This window comes from Carcharhinus amblyrhynchos, chromosome 10, assembly GCF_965287045.1.
Source record: "Carcharhinus amblyrhynchos chromosome 10, sCarAmb.v2.hapA, whole genome shotgun sequence".
Classification (NCBI taxonomy): domain Eukaryota; kingdom Metazoa; phylum Chordata; class Chondrichthyes; order Carcharhiniformes; family Carcharhinidae; genus Carcharhinus; species Carcharhinus amblyrhynchos.
In genome coordinates, this window is record NC_137333.1 from 101,812,886 (window position 1) to 101,835,477 (window position 22,592).

The 22,592-nt window shown below is 47.2% G+C and overlaps 1 protein-coding gene across 3 annotated transcripts in view; it reads left to right on the forward strand.

The window, feature by feature from the left end:
* The window catches only part of gdpd4a (glycerophosphodiester phosphodiesterase domain containing 4a), an 87,506-nt gene that overhangs the window by 53,692 nt on the left and 11,222 nt on the right, over positions 1–22,592 (forward strand). For all 3 annotated transcript variants that reach the window (XM_080197981.1, XM_080197980.1, XM_080197982.1), the window contains 8 exons: positions 2,056–2,143; positions 5,025–5,084; positions 6,738–6,836; positions 8,052–8,145; positions 14,730–14,875; positions 15,582–15,664; positions 19,378–19,528; positions 21,876–22,097. In XM_080197981.1, coding sequence (XP_080054107.1) covers positions 2,056–2,143; positions 5,025–5,084; positions 6,738–6,836; positions 8,052–8,145; positions 14,730–14,875; positions 15,582–15,664; positions 19,378–19,528; positions 21,876–22,097 — 943 coding nt within the window. The remainder of the gene's footprint in view (positions 1–2,055; positions 2,144–5,024; positions 5,085–6,737; positions 6,837–8,051; positions 8,146–14,729; positions 14,876–15,581; positions 15,665–19,377; positions 19,529–21,875; positions 22,098–22,592) is intronic.

Genomic DNA, 22,592 nt, shown 5'->3' on the forward strand with positions numbered 1-22,592 from the left:
AAAGTAGAGGTGTTGGTGGGCTTTCTTAACTATAGTGTCGGCATGGGGGGAACCAGGGCATGTTGTTGGTGATCTGGACACCTAAAAACTTGAAGCTTTGAGGACGGCAGAAGAAGCTGGTTTGAAATGCCCGATGTTGCAAAGGGAGACACAGAGTGCAAAGTGGAGAAACCTGTGGGAAAATCTGATGAATCACTGGCTAGTCCACAGCTGGAGTACAGTGTGCAGTTCCAGGCACCGTACATTAGGAAGGATATCAAGGCCTTGAAGTTCGGGTGCAGAGGAGATTTGCCAGATTTGGTACCAGGGCTGAGGGACTTCAGTTACATGGCGAGGCTGCAAATATTGGGATTGTTCACCTTAGTACAGAAAAACCTATGAGCGGCACGGTGGCACAGTGATTAGCACTGCTGCCTCACAGCGCCAGGAACTTGGGTTCAATTCCTGGCTTAGGTCACTTTCTGTGTGGAGTCTGCATGTCCTCCCCGTGTCTGCGTGGGTTTCCTCCGGGTGCTCCGGTTTCATCCCACACAGTCCGAATGATGTGCTGGTTAGGTGTATTGGCCATGCTGAATTGTCCCTCAAGGGTACCCGAACAGGCAGCCGAGTGTGGTGACTAGTGGGTTTTCACAGTAACTTCATTGCAGTGTTAATGTAAGCCTACTCATGACACTAATAAATAAGTAAACTTTAAAATAAATAACAGGAGGTTTGATAGAGAACTTCAAAGTTACAAAGGGCTTTGAAAGTGTAGTACGGGAGAAAATATTCTACGGGCTGGAGAGCAGACTTATAGTAAATGGTGAAAAAGCAAGGGAGAGATGCAGGGAATCTGTTTTAATGTTATAATCTGGAAGCAGAATCAATAGGAGCTTTCAATAGTGTATTTGACACAGGATTTAAAAAAAAAGAAAATAATTCAAGGCAACTTGAAGTAGCGGAATGGCACTAATTGAATAGAATCATAGAATCCTACAGTGCAGAAGGAGGCCATTCGGCTCATGGTGTCTGCACCGACCACAATCCCACCCAGGCCCTTTCCCATACATTTACCCTGCTAATTCCCCCTTTGAGACAGCAGTGCTAACCACTGTGCCATCCAAATAGCTGTTCCAATGAGCTAGCAGAGGCTTGACGGGACAAATGGCCTCCTTTTGTGTCGTGTGATTTAACGATCAAAATGTGTTACAGCAGTAAGAACATAAGAACATAAGAAATAGGAGCAGGAGTAGGCCATATAGCCCTTCGAGCCTGCCCCGCCATTCAATAAGATCATGGCTGATCTGTTGCTGCTCAGTTCCACTTTCCCGCCCTCTCCCTATAACCCTTAATCCCCTCTCTTATCAAAACCCCATCAACCCGCGTCTTAAAAATATTTAGCGAGGCAGCCTCCACCACTTCAACGGGCAGAGAATTCCAGAGATTCACCACCCTTTGAGTGAAGAAGTTCCTCCTCAACTCCGTTCTAAACCGCCCCCCCCCCCCCTTTATCTTGAGGCTGTGCCCCCTAGTCCTACTGTCCTTTCTGAGCGGGAAGAGTCTCTCCACCTCTATCCTATCCATCCCATTCATCATCTTATACGTCTCAATGAGATCTCCCCTCATTCTTCTAAACTCTAACGAGTACAAGCCTAGTTTATTCAGCCTCTCCTCATAGCTCAACCCCCTCAACTCCGGTATCAGCCTAGTAAACCTCCTCTGCACTCCCTCCAAGGCCAAAATATCTTTGCGCAGGTGCGGCGCCCAAAACTGCACACAGTACTCCAGCTGCGGCCTCACCAATGCCCTATACAGCTGCAGCAAGACCTCCCTACTTTTATATTCAATCCCCCTCGCTATGAAGTACGGGAGTTCGGAGCAGGAAGAGGCCATTCGGCCCCTCAATCCAGCTCCACCATTCACTGAAATGGTGGCTGACCTGATTGTGGCTCTTACTCCACTTTCCTGTCTGCCTCCCAATAACCCTCAACTCGCTTGTCGGTCAAAAATCAGAACACTAATATCCCAGGAGTAAAACTCTGGATAAATGACTTTTTTTTTCCTTTCCTTCCCTAGGAATTTTTATAGCGGCAAATGGATTCCTTGGTCCATAGTGGTCCTCGGTGTGACAGTGGCGTTTTTCACTTACATAGCAATCTTACTGGTAAGTGAACTGTGCAACCCAGCCTAACTAGTAGGCCAAATGAGGGAGGCAGAGTTCTGACGAGATTGTGTGACCAATAGTGGACACTGATGTCTAGGTGGGTTGCGGAGAAATCCATGGGATCTGCCCTGGTTTCATTTGCCTTTTATTGTGCAGTGTGCTGTGTCTGCCTGCTAATTCATAATTACTCCATATTAACACTGATGGTTAAAGTGTAAGATAAATATTATAAATTTTTTTTTCCTCAGTACTGTAAAGATTATTTTTGTTTGTTTGAAACCACGGGATCTTGTGACTTTACTCTCTTAGGGAGTACCTTGATTTTAGACATTGTGCAGAGGGACCTGGGTGCCCTTGTGCATGAATCACAAAAAGTTAGTTTGCAGGTGCAATGGTAGTTAAGAAGGCAAATGGAATTTTGTCCTTCATTGCTAGAGGGATGGAGTTTAAAAACAGTGAGGTTATGTTGCAGCTGTATAAGGTGCTGGTGAGGCCGCACCTGGAGTACTGTGCACAGTTTTGGTCTCCTTACTTGAGAAAGGATATACTGGCACTGGAGGGGGTGCAGAGGAGATTCACTAGATTGATTCCAGAGTTGAGAGGGTTGGCGTATAAAGAGAGATTGAATAGACTGGGGCTATACTCATTGGAATTCAGGAGAATGAGGGGGGATCTTATAGAAACATATAAGATTATGAAGGGAATAGATAAGATAGAAGCAGGGAAGTTGTTTCCACTGGCTGGTGAAACTAGAACTAGGGGGCATGGCCTCAAAATAAGGGGAGCAGATTTAGGACTGAGTTGAGGAGGAATTTCTTCACCCCAAAGGATTGTGAATCTATGGAATTCCCTGCCCAGTGAAACAGTTGAGGCTACCTCACTGAATGTTTTTATGGTAAGGATCAATACATTTTTGAACAGTAAAGGAATTAAGGGTTATGGTGAGCGAGTGGGTAAGTGGAGCTGAGTCCACAAAAAGATCAGCCATGACCTTATTGAATGGCAGAGCAGGCTCGAGGGGCCAGATGGCCGACTCCTGCTCCTAGTTCTGATGTTTACTTTAAACAGAAAGTTACTGATCCCGAGGTGAGCAGTTGAAATGCCGCAGCGAGCAACGCTACAGACCAAGTGCTGGAAAACGGGATTAGAATAGATAGGTGTTTGACGGCTGGCACAGACCTGATCCACTATCAGTTGTGCAATCTCGTCAAAACTCTGTCTCCTTCACAAGGGATTGCAAATCTTCACAGAATCATGGATCGTAGAATCCCTACAGTGCAGAAGGAGGCCATTCGGCCCATCGCATCTGTACAATCCCACCCAGGAGGATTGAGGACTGGGTGACCCTTCGTCGGAGCTGAAGACAATAGAAGATTGGATGAGATTGACACTGTCGTGGGGAGGGGTGGCCTGTGGGGCTGGATAGAGGGTCAGCAATAGTTTTTCTTATTCATTCATGGGACATGGGCATCGCAGGCTGGCCATGATTCATTGTCCATCCCTAATTACCCGAGGGCAGTTGAGAATGAGGGGCCTCGTTCTGTGCTGTAAATCTCTATGATTATGACTCTAACCAGATCAAGCGGAAACTCGGGGATCCAGTTCAAAATTGCAAGATTGCCAATTAAACATTTTTTCGCCATTATTTTGTTGGTGGGACATGGGTATCGCTGGGAAGGTCAGCACTTATTGCCAATCCCTGATTGTCCATCAGAAGGGGTGCTTCACCCCTCCCCACAAGCTCTTCACTATCCCCACCACTCCAAACCATTTCAAAGACATGCAGGGAAAGACTCTGCAATGCTGCAGCCAATATTAACCCTTGACATGGGGGCAGCACAGTGGTGAGCACTGCTGCCTCACAGCGCCAGGGACCTGGGTTCTTTTCCAGTCTCGGGTCACTCTGTATGGAGTTTGCACATACTCCCCGTGTCTGCGTGGGTTTCCTCTGGGTGCTCCGGTTTCCTCCCACAGTCCAAAGATGTGTGGGTTAGGTGGATTGGCCATGCTAAATTGTCCCGTGTTATCCCAAGGTTGCTTTCATTCATTCATGGGACATTGGTGTCACTGGCTGGGTCAGCATTTATTGCCCATCATCAGTTACCAGAAGGCAGCTGAGAGTCAACAACATTCCTGTGGTTTTGGAGTCACATGAAGGCTAGACCGAATAAAGACCGCAGATTTCCTCCCCTAAAGAGCATTATTGAACCAGATGGGTTTTTCCGACAATGGTTTCATGGTCATCAGTAGATTCTTAATTCCAGATATTTTTTATTGAATTCAAATTCCACTGTTTGATGTGGCGGGATTCGAACCTGGTTCCCCAGAGCATTGGCTGAGTTTCTGGATTAATAGTTCCAGTGACAATACTAGGAGGCCTTCACCTTGCCTTTACCAATGGGTTAGCATTGGGAAATGTATTGGGTTACGGGGTTAGGGTGGGGAAGCGGGTCTGGGTAAGTCAGAGAGTCAGTGCAGACCTGACATGGGGGGGCCTCGCTCGTCCCAAAACAGTAGAATCTTGACCAAGGTCAATGGACCTATCCATTGTCTGTGACGGGTGGGGCAGTAATATCTGGCCAATGGGCTGAATGGCCTCTTCTGCACTGTAGGGATATCTATGACTGTATGACAACATCACTAAGATCCAGGTTGGCTGCTTGTGGGATCTTGCTGTGCATGGATTGGCCGCCGAGGTTCCTACATAGTGACGCCCCCTTGCAAAAAGCACTTGATTGGCTGCGAATGTCCTGAGGTTGTGGAAGTGTGCGATGTGAACAAAGGTTCTTGCGGCGGGCGGACTGCGTGTTTTCTCTGTGAAACAGATGAGCGAATTTCGTTTTGATCGGAGGGCGTGACATTCCCACTTTGTGCTTTGCAGGTGCTGGCGATTTGTCTGCTCAACGAAGGCCAGCGCCTTCACCTATTCTGGGCTCACAAGGTAACGTGATACCTCCATGACCTTTGGCCGCTCGCAGTCTGTAGGGTATGTGGGAGGCGATGGAGAGATGTCGGCGCGGGGTGGGGTTGCGGTGAGTGGAGGGAGAAAGGAGGAAAACCGTAACTTACGCTCTCCACCATGACACTGAGCACGGCTTGCAATCAACCAGGATAAAAGCAAAATACTGCGGATGTTGGGGTGGCACGGTGGGGAGCACTGCTGCCAGGGACCGAGGTTTGCTTCCCAACTTGGGTCACTGTGTGGCATTTGCACATTCTCCCCGTGTCTGCATGGGTTTCCTCCGGGAGCATCGGTTCCCTCCCGCAGTCCAAACACGTGCAGGTTAGGTTGATTGCCCATGCTAAAAATTGCCCCTTAGTGTCAGAGTGATTAGCGGGGCAAGAATGTAGGGTTACGGAGATAGGCTAGGACCTGAGTAGGATTGTTGTGAATGCAGGCTCGATGGGCCAAAATAGTATTTTGCATATTTAGTTTGATGCTGGAAGAGTTTCAAAGTTGAACTTGTCTACTTAAATGGTCATCTTCTGACACTGTCGATTCTATGAGTCTGAACAAAAACAGGAAATGCCGAAAAGCAGAGTCCGATATCTGTGGAGAGCCAAATCTGAATAATCCCTCATCAGAGCTGAAGGCAGTAGAAAATAAGATAAGCGGGAACTCACAATGTTAAAATGGCGGCGTGGGCTCATTGCGCTGACGGGCCTGTTTCCCGTGCTGTGTTGTTCTTTGTTCTTTGACATAGACGCTGTTGTGGTGAGGGGTGGCCTTTGGGGCTCGAATAGAGGGTCAGCGATAGTTTCTTTTGTTCATTCCTGAGACATGGGCATCGCTGGCTGGCCAGCATTTATTGACCACCCCCAGTTGTCCGAGGGGAGTTGAACGTCAAGCACATTACTGTGGCTCTGGAGTCACATGTAGGCCAGACTGGGTAAGGATGGCAGATTTCCTTCCATAAAGAGGTGGAGGCCAGGGAGAGATTGACAAAGATGTCATGGACGAAAAGACAAAGAGAATTTAAAGGGTGGTGATCGTGGCTAAGAAGGGTGATGATAGTGGCACCTGAAGAGAACAGAATGTGTAAATGGCGGAACAAAGGTGAGCAGTGCGTCAAAGGACAACCTGAGACAGGTAACACATGACTGTAGCAGGGTGAGGAGAGGGGAGACAGTAAGACAAATTAGATGGAAATCAGGGTAACCCAACTAAGGCATTCAAAATGGCAAGGGGTTCTGATGCACAAAATAGGGAAAAAATTGTTCTTCTGGCAAGTGAACTATTAAGGAGAGATCACATTTGAAAGTAATTGGAGAACAGCTAGTAGGAAGAGAGGAGAGATATTTTCACACAGAGGGCTGGTGAGATCTGGAACTCAGAACTACACCTGAAAAGGTGGAGTTATCGGATTCCATAGAAACTTTCAGAAGACAGTTGGACATTCGAAGAACAACTCGTTTTCAGGGTTATGAGGCAAAAAAACTGGAATGTAGGGCAAAATTGGATACCTCTTAAAGGGCTAGCAGATGCACGATGGGACGAATGGTCTTTCTGTGGTTCGATGATGCTCTGAAAGGTTGAATTTTGTTCGGGTGAGTGGGAATCCTCAGGCATTGACTCTTGCTCTCTGTCTCTCAGGTTGGGATCGTTTTGGTGCTCGTTGTCTCTGCGGTTGCTATCGGTTTCCTGTACCATCAGTGGCGCGAGGAGTGGAACACCTTCAGCCTCTCGTTTCAGGTAGTTGGCCAAATTCAAACCGGGTCCTTTCAACTCCCTCCCCACCTCTGATCCAAGCTTTCCTCCCATTTGTGAATGACCCAGCAAATTCCACTCCATGGGTTTGTAAATTCACATTGAGCTCACAATGTTATTAATGCTCTTAATCCCCCATCTCCAACATCCTGGGGGTTAACGTTGACCAGAAACCAAACTGGGCCCAGACATATAAATACTGTGGCTACCAGAACAGGTCAGAGGCTGGGAACTTTGTGGCAAGTAACTCACCTCGTGACTCCCCAAAGCCTGTCCACCATCTACATGGACTAGGAATGTGATGGAATATTCTCCCTTTGCCTGGATGGGTGCAGCTCCAACAGCACTCAAGAAGCTCGGCACCATCCAGGACAAACAATCCCATTTGATTGGCACCCCATCCACCAGCTTAAACATTCATTTCCTTCCACCACTGACACAGTGGCAATTGTGTGCACCATCTACAAGATGCACTGCAGTAACTCACCAAGGCGCCTTTGGTGGCACCTCCCAAAGCTCAAAATCTCTACCACCTAGAAGAACGAAGATTAGTTACGGAGATAGAGCCTGGGTGGGATTGTGGTCGGTGCAGGCCTGATGGGCCAAATGGCCTCTTTCTGCACTGTGGGGATTGTATGATTCTAAAGAGGATATTAAAGGTGTGATGGTAATAGGTGCTTGCTGTTGATATGCACTTACCAACATATTGCCCTAACTCTCCTTTCCTTCCGTGAAGTAGTGGCTATGACAAATTTAATGTCAAGTTTATTGTCTTGTCCTAAAGACGGCTGGAGCAGCACTTCCTCAGTCCTGCCTGGAGTGTCAGCCCCGATATTGGGGCTCAGATCTCTGAAGTGGTGCTGTGACCCCCAATCTCTGATCCGTAGGCGAGAACGAACCCGCAGCTGGGCACACCTGAAGAAGGACAGTTCCCGTGTGGGAACAGGGGTTCCGGATCCCACCTCGGGTTATTGTTGGGAGAGTGCTGGGTCTCTAGTGACGCCTGCCAGTGTTTGGAGAGATGCCAGCAACGAGCTGCTCCTGGCACGGAGCCAATGTCGTCAGCACAGAAAGAACCTTTGTCTGAGGCAGTAAAGGAGATCGAGGCGGGGTTTGCTGGTTTATGAGATATTGCTAAGTGTTTGTAGGTATTATTTACCGTTGCTTTTAAGCTGTGTCTTTGCTTTAATATTTTTCTAGGTCACTGCTCCATACCTGCATATCGGAGCATTGGCAGCTATGACGGTTCTCTCCTGGCCCGTGGCCCAACACTTTGCCACCATGAATGGAAAAGGTCAGATCGCCAGTTCATGTTATATATCAATAATTTGGAAGAGGGAACTGAATGTATTACCTCCAAATCTGCAGATGATACAAAGTTGGGTGGGAGGGTGAGCTGTGTGGAGGATGCGGAGGTGCTTTGGACAGGCTGAGTGTGTGAGCATCTGCATGGTAGATGCAGTATAATGTGGATAAATGTGAGGCTATCCACTTTGGTAGCAACTATAGGAAGACAGATTATTAATTGAATGGGTGTAAATTGAGGGGGGTGGATACTCCGCGAGATCTTGGAGTCCTCATTTGTCCGTTGCTGAAAGTGAGCGCGCAGGTACAGCAGGCAGTAAAGAAGGCAAAAGGCCTTCATAGCGAGAGGATTTGATATAGGGATAGAGATGTTTTGCTGCAGTTGTATAGGGTATTGATGAGGCTACACCTAGAGTATTGTGTGTAGTTTTGGTGTCCTTATCTGAAGAAGGATCCTTGCTATAGCGAGAGTACAGCGAAGGTTTTCCAGGCTAATTCCTGGGATGGTGGGTCTGTCTAATGAGGAGAGACTAAGTCAGTTAGGATTATATTCACTGGAATTTAGAAGTGTGAGGGGGATCTTATAGAAACTTATAAAATTCTAACAGGATTAGACAGGTTAGATTCAGAAAGAATGTTCCCATTGGTGGGGGCAGTCTAGAACTAGGGGTTCATTGTTTGAGGATAAAGGGTAAACCTTTTAGAGCTGAAGTGAGGAGAAATTTCTTCACCCAGAGGATGGTGAATGTGTGGAATTCACTCCCACAGAAAGTAGTTGAGGCCAAAACATTGTCTGATTTCAAAAAGAAATTAGATATAGCTCTTGGGGCTAAAGGGACCAAGGGATGTGGGAGGAAGTGGAGATCAGGATATTGAATTCGATGATCAGCCAGGATCAGCTCGACGGGCCGAATGGCCTACTCCTGCTTCTAGTTTCTATGTTTCTATTATTTTAAATTGCTAAGATACCTAGCTAAGGCCATAAACCTTTTATAGATCAGTGCCAAGAACCCAAATAGAGCGGACTGAATCGAAACGTCGTGATCATATAATGCCAATCACCCTGGTTTTAAAGGCCTATTAATTTATTTAATGGCCTTTCATCTTCTCTATGTTTTATTTGTTATGTGGGTAGCGCAGTAACTCGCTGGCCCTCCAAATATTGACTGTTTCCTTCTCTGTAACTTTCTGTTCTGTACGGTTGACTGGAGCCCTTCTGCTGAGTGTAGGTTTACATCTCACTCAGCACTTTATTCTCATTGTGGCCTGGGGCCAGCCGAAACCTAACTCTGAATGGAAACGCTCTGCTAAAAACATGGCTGAATCATCCCCTTTTTTCTCACGTGAGACGTTTCTTTGAGGGATAAGCATTGTTCCTAGCACTGGGAGATCACCCTGTTCTGATGTTTAACTAGTAGATTGGGGGCATGCACTTAAACGGAGAGAGGGAAAGTTTAGAGGGGATGGGAGGGGTGAGTTCTTTTACACAGCAGGCGGTCAGTGTCTGGACTGTGTTGCCGGGGTGGTGACGCAGGCAGATATGATAGGAGAGTTTAAGGGGCTTTTAGATAAGCACATAAATATGTGAGGAATAGAGGGATATGGAACAAGGGCAGGCAGAAGGGATTAGTTTAATTTGGTCTCATGTTTGGCATAACATTGTGGGCCAAAGGGCCTGTTCCTGTGCTGTACTGTTCTATGTTCTATGTGGCACAGTGGTCAGCACTGCTACCTCACAGCGCCAGCGATCCGGGCTCGATTCCAGCCTCGGGTCACTGTGTGTGTGGAGTTCGCACATTCTCCCCATGTCTGCATGGGTTTCCTCCACGTGCTCTGGCTTCCTCTTATAGTCCAAAGATGTGCGGGTTAGGTGGATTAGCCATGCTAAATTCTCCCTTAGGTCCAAATATGTGCAGATTAGAATAATTAGCCATGGTAAATGGTGGGATTGTGGGGTTATTCTGGGAGAATGGGTCTGGGTAAGTTACTGTGTCAGATAGTTGGTGCAGACTCGATGGGCCGAATGGCTATCTTTTGGCATTGTAGGGAGTCTATGAATGTTGACAATGGTGGATTCAGTGATAATGCTATTGAACATTCTCTCTTGTTAGAGGTAGTCATTTTGAGACATGAATCCAACCCTGTTGTAACTGTTCATGGACGTGAGGCAATACGAGAAGGGTTTTGTCATTGTTGTCATGGGCGAGGTCACTTTTCTGCGCCACTCACAGGAATGGGAGATGTCATGGGACACTTTCAGCACAATGACTCTCACCGACTTCTACCGATGCACCATAGAAAGCATGCTTCCTGGTTGTATCACAGCTTGGTATGGTCTCCTGCTCTGACCAAAACCGCAAGGAACTACAAAAGGTCGTGAATGTAGCCCAATCCATCACACAAACCAGCCTCCCATCCATTGACTCTGCCTACACTTCCCACTGCCTCAGAAAAGCAGCCAGCATAATTAAGGATCCCGCGCATATTCTCTCTTCCACCTTCTTCTGTCAGGAAAAATATTAAAAAGTCTGAGGTCACGTACCAAACGACTCAAGATCAGCTTCTTCCCTGCTGCTGTCAGACTTTTGGATGGACTTTTACCTTGTATTAGGTTGCTCTTTCTCTGCACCCTAGCTATGACTGTAACACCACATTCTCCTTTCTTTCCCTGTGTAAGTTAGGCTTTGTCTGTACAGCGCGCAAGAAGCAACACTTCTCACTTGTACTAATACATGTGACAATAATAAATCAAAATCACTATCCCTTGAAATGGCTTGACTACCCAGTAAGCTTGGGGCAATTAGGGATGGGCAATTAATGCTGGCCTTGCTGCAAATCCCGCATCCTGCCAAAGAATAGAGGGAAGTGTTACTGTTGTATTGGAGGGCGTATTATTGCAGTGTATGCTGTCCTTCCATTGAAACATCAACCAACTGTGTGATAGTCGGATTGAGTGAATGTTAATGTCCCTGTAAGACTATCTGAAGAGGTTTTTCTTATTCATCGGTGGGACACGGACGTCTCCGACTTGCCAGCGTTTATTGACCATCCCTAGTTGTCCTTGGACTGAGTGGATTGCCAGGCCCTTTCAGGGGGCAGTTGAGGTTTGATTTTGATTTGATTTATTATTGTCACATGTATTAATACACAGTGAGAAGTATTATTTCTCGTGTGCTACGCAGACAAAGCATACCGTTCATAGAGAAGGAAGCAAGAGAGTGCAGGATGTAGCGTTACAGTCATAGCTAGGGGGTAGAGAAAGACCAACTTAATGCGAGGTAGGTCCATTCAAAAGTCTGATGGCAGCAGGGAAGAAGCTGTTCTTGAGTCGGTTCGTACTTGATCTCAGACTTTTGTATCTTTTTCCCGAAGGAAGAAGGTGGAAGAGAGAGTGTCTGAGGTGCGTGGGGTCCTTAATTATGCTGGCTGCTTTTCTGAGGCAGTGGGAGGTGTAGACAGAGTCAGTGGATGGGAGGCTGGTTTGTGTGATGGATTGGGCTACATTCATAACATTCTTTAGTTTCTTGCGGTCTTGGGCAGAGCAGGAGCCACACCAAGCTGTGATACAACCAGAAAGAATGCTTTCTGTGGTGCATCTGTAGAAGTTGGTGAGAGTTGTAGCGGACATGCCAAATTTCCTTTGTCTCCCGAGAAAGTAGAGGCGTTGGTGGGGCTTTCTTAACTGTTACTGTGGCTCTGGAGTCACATGTGGGTCAGACCAGGTAAGATTTCCTTCCCTAAAGAACATTAATGAACCAGATGGGATTTTCCGACAATCAACAATGGCTTCCTGGTCATCAGTAAATTCTTAATTCCAAATATTTTTCATTGAATTCAAATTTCCCCGTCTATAGTGGTGGGATTCAAACGCGGGTCCCCAGAACATTAGCTGAGTTTCTGGATTAATAGTTTAGCGATAATACCACTAGACCATTGCCTCCCCTGTTGTTCTGCCTGGCAGTCATTCATAACTGTCAGTTGGCCCACTTCAAAGCAAATTGCTATTGGTGAAGTGTTCTGAGATATTTCTATGAGATATGATGAAGTACTTGATAAATGTGCGTCTATTCTTCTTAGTGCACCTTTCTATGGAACAGAGCTACTGATTTCGTAAGTGTGGGCGTCTGTGAGATGGTTGAAATAGTACAAGGACAGTTATACCATTGTTAAGCCAAGTTCTGTAGACAGGAAGTGCGTGATCTACTCAAGAGATTTTGACATGACCTGGCTTCCCAAAACAAAGCTATTTGGTGTGTAAACTAAACAGTACAGATTTTAGGGAGTGTGCATGAACAAAAGGAATCCTCAAAGATACCAAGACAGGTTGACAAAGCTGTTTAAAAAAGCATAGCATAGGATAGGGAACCAACAAAGTGATCACAGAACGATAGAATCCCTACAATGCAGAAGGAGGCCATTCAGTTTATCAAGTCTGCACCGACCACAATCCCACCCAGAACCTATCCTATAACCCCATGCATTTACCTTAGTTAGTCCCACTAAAGGGCAATTTAGCATGGCCAAACCATCTAACTCTTTTGGGATCTTTGGGACAAAACTGGAGCAAACCCGCGGAGAACGTGCAAACTCCACACAGGCAGTGACCCAAGCCAGGAACTGAACCCGGGTCCCTGGCACTGTGAGGCAGTAGTGCTAATCACTGTACCACTGTACCACCCCTGGTCATGATGAGACTTTATCACTAATTTAGGCCTTTAGTAAGAATATAGTGACCAACTCTGGGCACCAGACTTTAGGAAGGATGCAGGTAAGAATGCAGGATGGAGGTAAACATGCAGGCGCAGCAGGCAGTAAGAAAGGCAAACGATATGTTGGCCTTCACAGCGAGAGGATTATAGAACATAGAACATTACAGCACAGTACAGGCCCTTTGGCTCTCAATGTTGTGCCGAGCTATGTCCAAACGCAAGATCAAGCTATCCCACTCCCTATAATTCTGCTGTTCTCCATGTGCCTATCCAATAACCACTAAAGTGTCCGACTCCACTATCACAGCGAGAGGATTGGGGTACAATTGCTGCAATTATACAGTGCCTTGGTGAGGCTATACCTGGAAGATTGTGTGCAGTTTTGGTCTCCTCATCTGAGAATGTTCTTGCTCTGGAGGCAGTGCAGAGAAGATTTACCAGACTGATTCCTGGGATGGCGGGAGACATATGAGGAGAGACTGACTAGGTTAGGATTGTATTTGCTGGAGTTCAGACGAATGCAGAAGGAATCTCATAGAAACTTATAAAATTCTAACAGGACTAGACAGGGTAGGTGCAGGAAGGATGTTCCTGATGGCAGGGGAGTCCAGAACTGGGGTCACAGTCCAGGACGGAGTTGAGTAGAAGTTTCTTCACCCAGAGAGTGTTCGTTAGTAATTGAGGTCAAACCATTGCTTGATTTCAAGAAACAGTTAGATATAACTCTTAGAATGAAGGGGATCAAAAGAATTGGAAGGGAAGGTGGGATCAGGCTCTTGAGTTGGATGATCAGCCATGCTCGTAATGAATGGTGAAGCAGGTTCAAAGGGCCGAATGGCCTCCTCCTGCTCCTATTTTCTATGTTTCTACATGAAGGTGTTGGGGAGGGTGCAGAGGAGGTTTCCTGAAACGACCCCGGGGATGCGGAACTTCAGGGATGTGGGTTTTCTCCGGGTGCTCCGGTTTCCTCCCACACCCCAAAGGTGTGCTATTAGGCTGATTGGAGGTAATAAATTGTCCCTAAATTAGTTTCCCTCAATGTGGATTGCCATAAAACATTAGATGGGGGTCATGGGTGGAGGGGGGGACTGGTAGTGTTAAAATGGCGGCGCGGGCTCGTTGGGCCCAAGGGCCTGTTTCCCGGGCTGTTTTTGTTCTTTGTTCTGGAGAGACTGGGGAAGCAGGAATCATTCTCCTTGGAGCAGAGAAGGCTTGGGGAGGTTTTCCAAATCGTGAAAGGTTTTTTATTGCATAAATAAGATGACACAAATTTAAAATAACTGGCACAGGAACCAGACGGGGACAAGTTCTTCTACTTAGTTTGAGGGGGCGACCTGACAGAAGCCCACAAGAATATGAGGGGCACGGACAGAGTGGGTGGTCAGAGGCTTTTTCCCAGGATGGAAGAGTCAGTTACTAGGGGGCTTGGGTTTGAGGTGTGAGGAACAAGGTTTAAAGGAGGTACACGAGGAGGTTTTTTACACAGAGGGTGGTGGGTGCCTGGAACTCACTGCCGGGGGAGGTAGTGGGAGCTGTAGTGAGTTTTAAGGGGTGTCTGAACAAATACATGAATAGGATGAGAATGGAGGGGGATGGCCCCCGGGAAGGGTAGGGGGTTTTAGTTCACCTGGGCAGCATGGTCGGTGAAGGCTTGGAGGGTCGAATGGTTTGTTCGTGCGCTGTAATTTTCTGTTCTTTATGATTTGGAATGCACCGCCTGAAAGACTAGTGGAAGCAGATTAATAACTTGTTAAAGGGAGTTGGATGGACTGAATGGTCTTCCTCTGTTCTAGTTCCTCCATTCTACACAAGTTTAAGCTGCATTAGCATGGTTGCCAATTCAATTTGTGTTTTTATATTTCAGTTGCCAGAGCCATCATTTTGGGCCTGTATTTTGCTGTGCTTTTCCTTCTCTACCTGCTGCCTCTCGGTATGTATTCACCCTGCATCAAAGAGAGAGGGACCCTGGGACCAAAGCCTGCCATTGTTGGACACAGAGGGGCACCGATGGTACGTCATCTTCCAATGGGTCTCTCCTACTCCTCTGTTAGGTTGGCACGGTGGTTAGCACTGCTGCCTCATAGCACCAGTGGACCCAGGTTCAATTCCTGTCTTGGGGTCACTGTCTGTGTGGAGTCTGCACATTCTCCCCGTGTCTGTGTGGGTTTCCTCTGGATGCTCCGAAAGACCTGCTGGTTGGGTGTCATTGACCATACTAAATTCTCCCTCAGTCTACCCAAACAGGTGCCAGAGCGTGGCGACAAGGGGATTTTCACAGTAACTTCATTGCAGTGTTAATGTAAGCCTACTTGTGACTAATAAATAAACTTTCCTTCCATTGGCCATGCTAAATTCTCCCTCAGTGTACCCGAACAGGCGCCAGAGTGTGGCGATTAGGGGAATTTCCAAGTAACTTCACTGCAGTGTTAATATAAGCCTACTTATGACTAATAAATAAATTTTACTTACATTGGATATGCTAAATTCTCCCTCAGTGTACCCGAACAGGCGCCAGAACGTGGCGACTAGGGGATTTTCACAGTAACTTCATTGCAGTGTTAATGTAAGCCTACTTGTGACTAATAAATAAACTTTCCTTCCATTGGCCATGCTAAATTCTCCCTCAGTGTGGCTGTGGGATGGGTAGAATGTGTCTGAATATAGAGCGAATGGACAACTGATACCAGTTCATCCTTTTTTTTTAATTGTCAAACAGTTCGCACCAGAAAACACGCTGATGTCATTTGAGAAAACTATAGAACAGGGAGCAGATGGTTTGGAGACTGATGTCACCATTAGGTAAGGTGTCATTTAACAGTTGCTGTGTGTAAAAGAAGTCTTACATTTGAACACTTCTCTAGAATTCTAAAATTATGCAAACCTGCGTCAAGACGCAGGGAAGCCAGTGACAACTTCCCACTTCCAGCATTTAATTACCATGTTTCCGATTGTGGGCAGTTTTGTGTATAATCCATTCTTGGGGTGTCAATGTTACTGGCAATAAGGCCAGATTTATTGTCCATCCCTGATTGCCCTTGAGAAGGGCATTGTCTCGGGCCACTGCAGCCCATGTGGTGTAGGTGCACCCACAGCACAGTTAGGGAGGGAGTTCCCGGATTCCAGCGAAGGAGCGTCCATGGTATTCTCCCAGTCAGGACGGTGTGACTCCAGATCTAGGCGTTATACATAAAAGAAATTGTAATTTAGAAATGTGATGAGGGATTCAGGAGGAACTTCTTTATCCGCAACCTGGGGAGAATGTGGAACTTGATACTACAGGGGAGCGGTTGAGGTGAAGAGAAGTCAGGAAAACACGAGGGAGAAAGGAATGGAAGGATTTTCCGATGGGGTGAATTGACAGAAGGTGGGAGAATGCTCGTGTGGGGCATAATTATCCCACATGGATCTGATTGGACTGTTCCTGTGTTGTATGTTGTAGGAATTCTCTCCTTCTGCACTGTAGTGAGATTCTGATATCGTGGGAAAATCTAAAGTTGGGTACCTTGGCAGAATGAATAAGAAAATGGAATCTTATTTAAATAGGGCGACACTGAAGAATCATGTGGCCTAAGAGTTGGGGAGGGTGTAGGAGAGGTTTACCAGGATGTTGCCTGGTCTGGAGGGCATTAGCTATGAGCAGCGGTTGGATAATCTCAGCTTGTTCGTACTGGAACGAAGGAGGTTGAGGAGTGACCTGATAGAGGTTTACAAGATTATGACTGGATAGTCAGATGCTCTTTCCAACGGTAGAAAAGTCAAGTACTAGGGGACATAGGTTTAAGGTGTGTGGGGAAAAGTTTAGAGGAGGTGTGCCAGGCACGCTTTTTCGTGGTGAATGTCTGGAACGCGATGCCCGAGGAGATGGTGGGAACAAGTACGATAGTGGGATTTAAGAGGTAACTAGACAAATACATGAATAGGATGGGAATGGAAGGATACGGACTCCATACGGGTTTAGTTTAGGCAGACATCATGATCGGCGTAGGTTTGGAGGGCTGAAGGGCCTGTTCCTGTGCTGTACTAAAGAACAGCACAGCACAGGAAACAGGGCCTTCAGCCCTACAAGCCCACACCGCCCATTCTAACACTCAGTGAGTGCCTCATTCCAATCCTTCTTCTACCTATATAAGAGCATAAGAAATAGGAGCAGGAGTCGGCCATCTAGCCCTTCGAGCCTGCCCCGCCATTCAATAAGATCATGGCTGATCTGAAGTGGATCAGTTCCACTTTCCCGCTTTCTCCCCATAACCCTTAATCCCCTTGTCTATCAGAAATCTATCTACCCGTGACTTGAATATATTTAGCGAGGCAGCCTCCACCACTTCAACAGGCAGAGAATTCCAGAGATTCACCACCCTTTGAGTGAAGAAGTTCCTCCTCAACTCTGATCTAAACTGCCCCTCCCCACCTACGACTTTTGTCTACCTCTAGTGGACTCCACAATAAAGGGGATGCAAATTTAGGAAATTATATGTGCACCAGATTAAGGGTGATCCAATTTAGGGACAATTTATTGACACCAATCAGCCTAAAAGCACGTTTTTGGGGGTGTGGGAGGAAACTGGAGCACCCGGAGAAAACCCACGCAGGCACGGGGAGAATGTGCAAACTCCCACAGACACCGACTCAAGCCGGAGATCCGACCCGGGTCCCTGTAACTGCACAGCAGACAGTGATAGTCACTGAGCTGTTGTGTTGCCCGTCAGTTGGTCCAGTTTAAGCGTAGACTAACGACGTGAAGCACTAGTGTGAGCAATAGGTAAAGATGCTGTTAACACATGTATCTGTAGAGCATAGAGAAATAGCTTAAAGTTAAGTAGACTGGATATAGTCACGCACATTGATAACCCACATTATGGAAACAACTGTGAGTTTAGTCACAAACATAGGACATAAGGTTCGATGCTGCTAACACAGCAATAGTTAGGGGTAATAAAAAGACTGCCTGTGATGTGGAGATAACATCAGAGATGTGATGTGCAGTGAAACATACACCACATCCTGCAGGAATGTAAGAGGCCAAGTTACAAAAAGCAAATGGTCTGCAAGATGTGTTGTTTTTACAACTAAGCATAAAAGGGGGAAAAGGTCACTGAGATGGTTGGGACAGCAGTGATTAAGTTGGCAAAGGATTGATTACCGCCAATCTGAACTGGACATGTAACAGTATTGGATAAGATGGATGAGTTTGCTAATGCACTCTTGTGATAACAGGAGACATTGTTAGATGAGTAGAGGGGATGACACCTCGAGCCAATAGGGGAATGACAACACATAGATGGGACAGGGACCACCAATTAGGGGAGAACAACATATTGCAAAGCCATTACAATGCTTGTAAAAAAAGTATAAAATGTGCTGCAAATCTACGTAAGGTGTGCCTATTTCGCTAGACACCCGGTCTTGCAAGAACGTCAAATAAAATCTTGCTCCTTCAGAACTTGACTTGACTAAATTGTTTAACTGTGAGCTGTGTTTCTCACACTAGGCAACTCTCGAAGCAACATCCAAGAGCAGCCCTCGCACCACCCACCGTGCGTATGCCCCTTGTTGGCCTCTTTGTTCTCTTTGTTATGAGTGTACACAAAAAGTCAGCATGTAGAGAGGGCAAATAACTAGGCAGGCAGAAGGAATGGTGGGCACTGGAGTTGCGAGGGATCAGAGGTGATCTTATTGAAAGGTATAAATTTCTGAGGGAGCTTGAGAGGGTGGATGCTGGCAGGATGTTTCCCCTGGTGGAGGGGAAGACCAAAACTGGGAGCACAGTTCAAAAAATAGGGATAAAAGCTAATTACTGCGGATTCTGGAATCTGAAACCAAATGAGAAAATGTTGGAAAATCTCAGCTGGTCTGGCAGCATCTGTAAGGAGAGAAAAGAGCTGACGTTTCAAGTCTAGGTGGCCCTTTGTCAAAGCAAAAAATAGGGAGTCTCCCATTTAATGAGAAGGAATTTCTTCACTCAGAGGGTCATTTGTGTTTGGAATTCTCTTCCTCAGAGATCTATAGAGGCTGCGGGTCATGGAATACAGTAAAAGCTGAGTTAAATTTTTGATCGACTGGCATCAAGGGCAGCATGGCGGCACAGTGGTTAGCACTGCTGCCTCCAAGCGCCAGGAACCCGGGTTCAATTCCCGGCTTGGGTCACTATCTGTGTGGAGTTTGCATGTTCTCCCCGTGCCTGCGTGGGTTTCCTCCGGGTGCTCCGGTTTCCTCCCACAGTCTGAAAGACGCGCTGGTTAGGTGGATTGACCTGAACAGGTGCCGGCAACTAGGAGAATGTCACAGTAACTTCATTGCAGTGTTAATGTAAGCCTTACTTGTGACACTAATAAATAAGGGTTATGGAGAACAGGCAGGGAAATGGAATTAAGACCATGCCATAGATCAGCCATAAACCCATTGAATGGCGGAGCAGGCTTGATGGGCCTCTTTCAGCTCCCAATCCTTATGATTTGATGATAATGCCATGTCTTCAGTTCTAACTCAGTCGTTAATGTTGCATTGTTGATCAGTTGGGACGGAGTTCCATTCCTTATGCATGACCGGACGCTGAGAAGGACCACCAATATTGAAGAGGTCTTTCCAAGCAACGAGACCAGGAATGCTGCCACCTTTACCTGGGATGAGCTTGCAGAGCTGAATGCTGGGAAATGGTTCCTTCAGGTAGGCACATTGTAGGGCTGGGAGGTGAAAATGCACATTGCTGCCTTGGAAGATTCTCTACGCAACCTCTTGTACCACACACTACTGATTTTTGACCTATTGCTACGGACGTGACTCAGATCATAGAATCATAGAATCCCTACGGTGCAGAAGGAGGCCATTTGGCCCATCGAGTCTGCACCAAGCACAATCCCACCCAGGCCCTATTCCCCTACCCTGCCAATCCCCTAACACTCAGGTCTATTTAGCAAAGCCAGTCAACCTAACCTGCACATCTTTGGAATGTGAGAGGAAACCGGAGCACCAGAGGAAACTCATGCAGCCACGGGAAGAACGTGCAAACTCCAAATAGACGGTGACCCGAGGCCGGAATCAAACCTGGGCCCCTGGCACTGTGAACAAAGGACAAAGAACAAAGAAAATTACAGCACAGGAACAGGCCCTTTGGCCCTCCAAGCCTGCACTGACAATGCTGCTCGACTTAACTAAGACCTCCTACCCTTCCGAGGACCATATCCCTCTATTCCCATCTTATTCATGTACTTATCAAGACACCTTTAAAAGTCACTACCATATCCACTTCCACTACATCCCCCGGCAATGAGTTCCAGGCTCGCACTACTCTCTGTGTAAAAAAATCTGCTTCGATCATCTCTTTTAAATCTTGCCCCTCGCACCTTAAACCTGTGCCGCCTAGTAATTGACTCTTCCACCCTGGGAAAAAGTTTCTGACTATCCACTCTGTCCATGTCTCTCATAATCTTGTAGACTTCTATCAGGTCTCCCCTCAACCTCCGTCGCTCCAGTGAGAACAAACCAAGTTTCTCCATTCTCTCCTCACAGCCAATGCCCTCCATACCAGGCAACACCCTGGTAAATCTTTTCTGTACCCTCTCCAAAGCCTCCACATTCTTCTGGTAGTGTGGCAACCAGAGCCAAACACTGTATTTCAACTGCGGCCTAACTAAGGTTCTCTAAAGCTTAGTTAGGCCGCACAGTGCTAATCACTGTGCCACCTCAGCTCATGCTGAGGATCTATGCATGCTAATCCAATAGGATTCTTACAGTACAGAAGGAGGCCTTTTGCCCCCATCGGGTTTGCACTGACTGTCCAACAGAGCATCTTATCCAGGCCCACCCTCCCATCCCATTCCCTTAACCCCACACATTTACCCCGCTAATTGCCCTCACCCACGCGGAGGGGCAATTCAGCGTGGCCAACCCATCTCACCTGCACACTTTTGGACTGTGGGAGGAAACCGGAGCACCTGGAGGAAACCCACGCAGACACGGGGAGAATGTGCAGTCTCTGCACGGAAAGTGACCCAAGGCAGGAGTTGAGCCCAGGCCACTGGCGCCATAGAACAAAGAACAACACAGCACAGGAAACAGGCCCTTCGGCCCAACAAGCCCATGTCGCCCATTTTAACACTCAGTGAGTGCCTCATTCCAATCCTTCATGAGGCAGCTGTGCTAACCGCTGTGCCACCGTGCTGCCCAAACCCATGGTACAGCAATGTATTTACCATTGCGTGGCTGTCATTCGTTTGGTTATGAGGACGCAAAGTTAATCAAGAATTGATGCAATCTAGTCGGTTGATTATGAGGTGAGGTTGCAGTGGTTGGATGGAAAATGATGAATGGTCAGGAGATGTTAAGGGCAATGGGTGAAATGGAATCTGCACATTCTCCCTGTGTCTGCGTGGGTTTCCTCTGGGTGCTCTGGTTTCCTCCCACAGTCCAAAGATGCGTGGGTTAGGTGGATCGGCCATGCTAAATTGCCCCTTAGTGTCAGCGAGACTAGCTAGCATAAATGCATGTTGTTATGGGGATAGGGCCTGGGTGAGATTGTGGTTGGTGCAGACTCGATGGGCTGAATGGCCTCCTTCTACCCTGTAGGGATTCTATGGTTCTATTTAGGGGGAATTATCGGGGTAGTTGTGTGGAGTTAATGGGAATGGGGCCTGGGTCTGATGCTCTGATAGTGCAGACTCGATGGGCTGAACGGCCTCCTTCTACCCTGTAGGGATTCTATGATTCTATTTAGGGGGATTATTGGGGTAATTGTGTGGGGTTAATGGGAATGGGGCTCTGTTGGTGCAGACGTGATGGGCCAAATGGCCTCTTTCTGCCCTGTAGGGATTCTATGATTCTATTTAGGGGGATTATTGGGGTAATTGTGTGGGGTTAATGGGAATGGGGCTCTGTTGGTGCAGACATGATGGGCCAAATGGCCTCCTTCTGCCCTGTAGAGGAAACAGCCTCATTTGAAATTCTGCTCGACTTGCGTTTTACCATTGAAGCCAATCCTACATTTCTCCCCTGGCCTCCTTGTTTCTCCAAACAGGACAATCCCTTTGGAACCAAACACTTGTTGTCACGCGAGGACAAGCGCAAGGCCGGCAGGCAGACGGTCTGCAAGCTGACTGACCTCCTGAAACTGGCGGCCAAGCACGGGAAGGCTGTGATCTTTGACCTGTACAGGCCGCCCCTGAAACACCCCCACCGAAACAACTTCATCTTACAGACCATCAGTGCGATCCAGGAGTCCGGGATTAACGAGACCCTGGTAAGGAACGATCATCGAGTCACAGAGTACAGAGAAGGCCCTTCGGCCCATCTATCACCCGTAGCCAAGGCACCCCCTTATGGCTGCTTCACTGGTGGGGATTGGATGGAAATGGTGCCACAGCGCCAAGAAAATTCACCCCCTCATCGCATCGTTTTTCACACAAAACATTCACTCTTTCAGAACCCGACCAAACATTTGTTCTCCAGGGAATGACTGCTGTCGGTTACTCAAAGTTGCCAGTTAACTGAGAATGACAATGGCCGGACCCAACACTGCTCTGTCTTTGAGGGGGTTTCAAGGGAAGCAGTTAAGTGGTTTACAGCCCCAAGCGTGGTAGGGGGTCAGCAGAAAATTGAGCCAGGGGTCAGAGGGAAAATCCAGCCAGGGGTCAGAGGGAAAATCCAGCCAGGGGTCAGAGGGAAAATCAAGCCGGGGTCAGAGGGAAAATCCAGCCAGGGGTCAGAGGGAAAATCAAGCCGGGGTCAGAGGGAA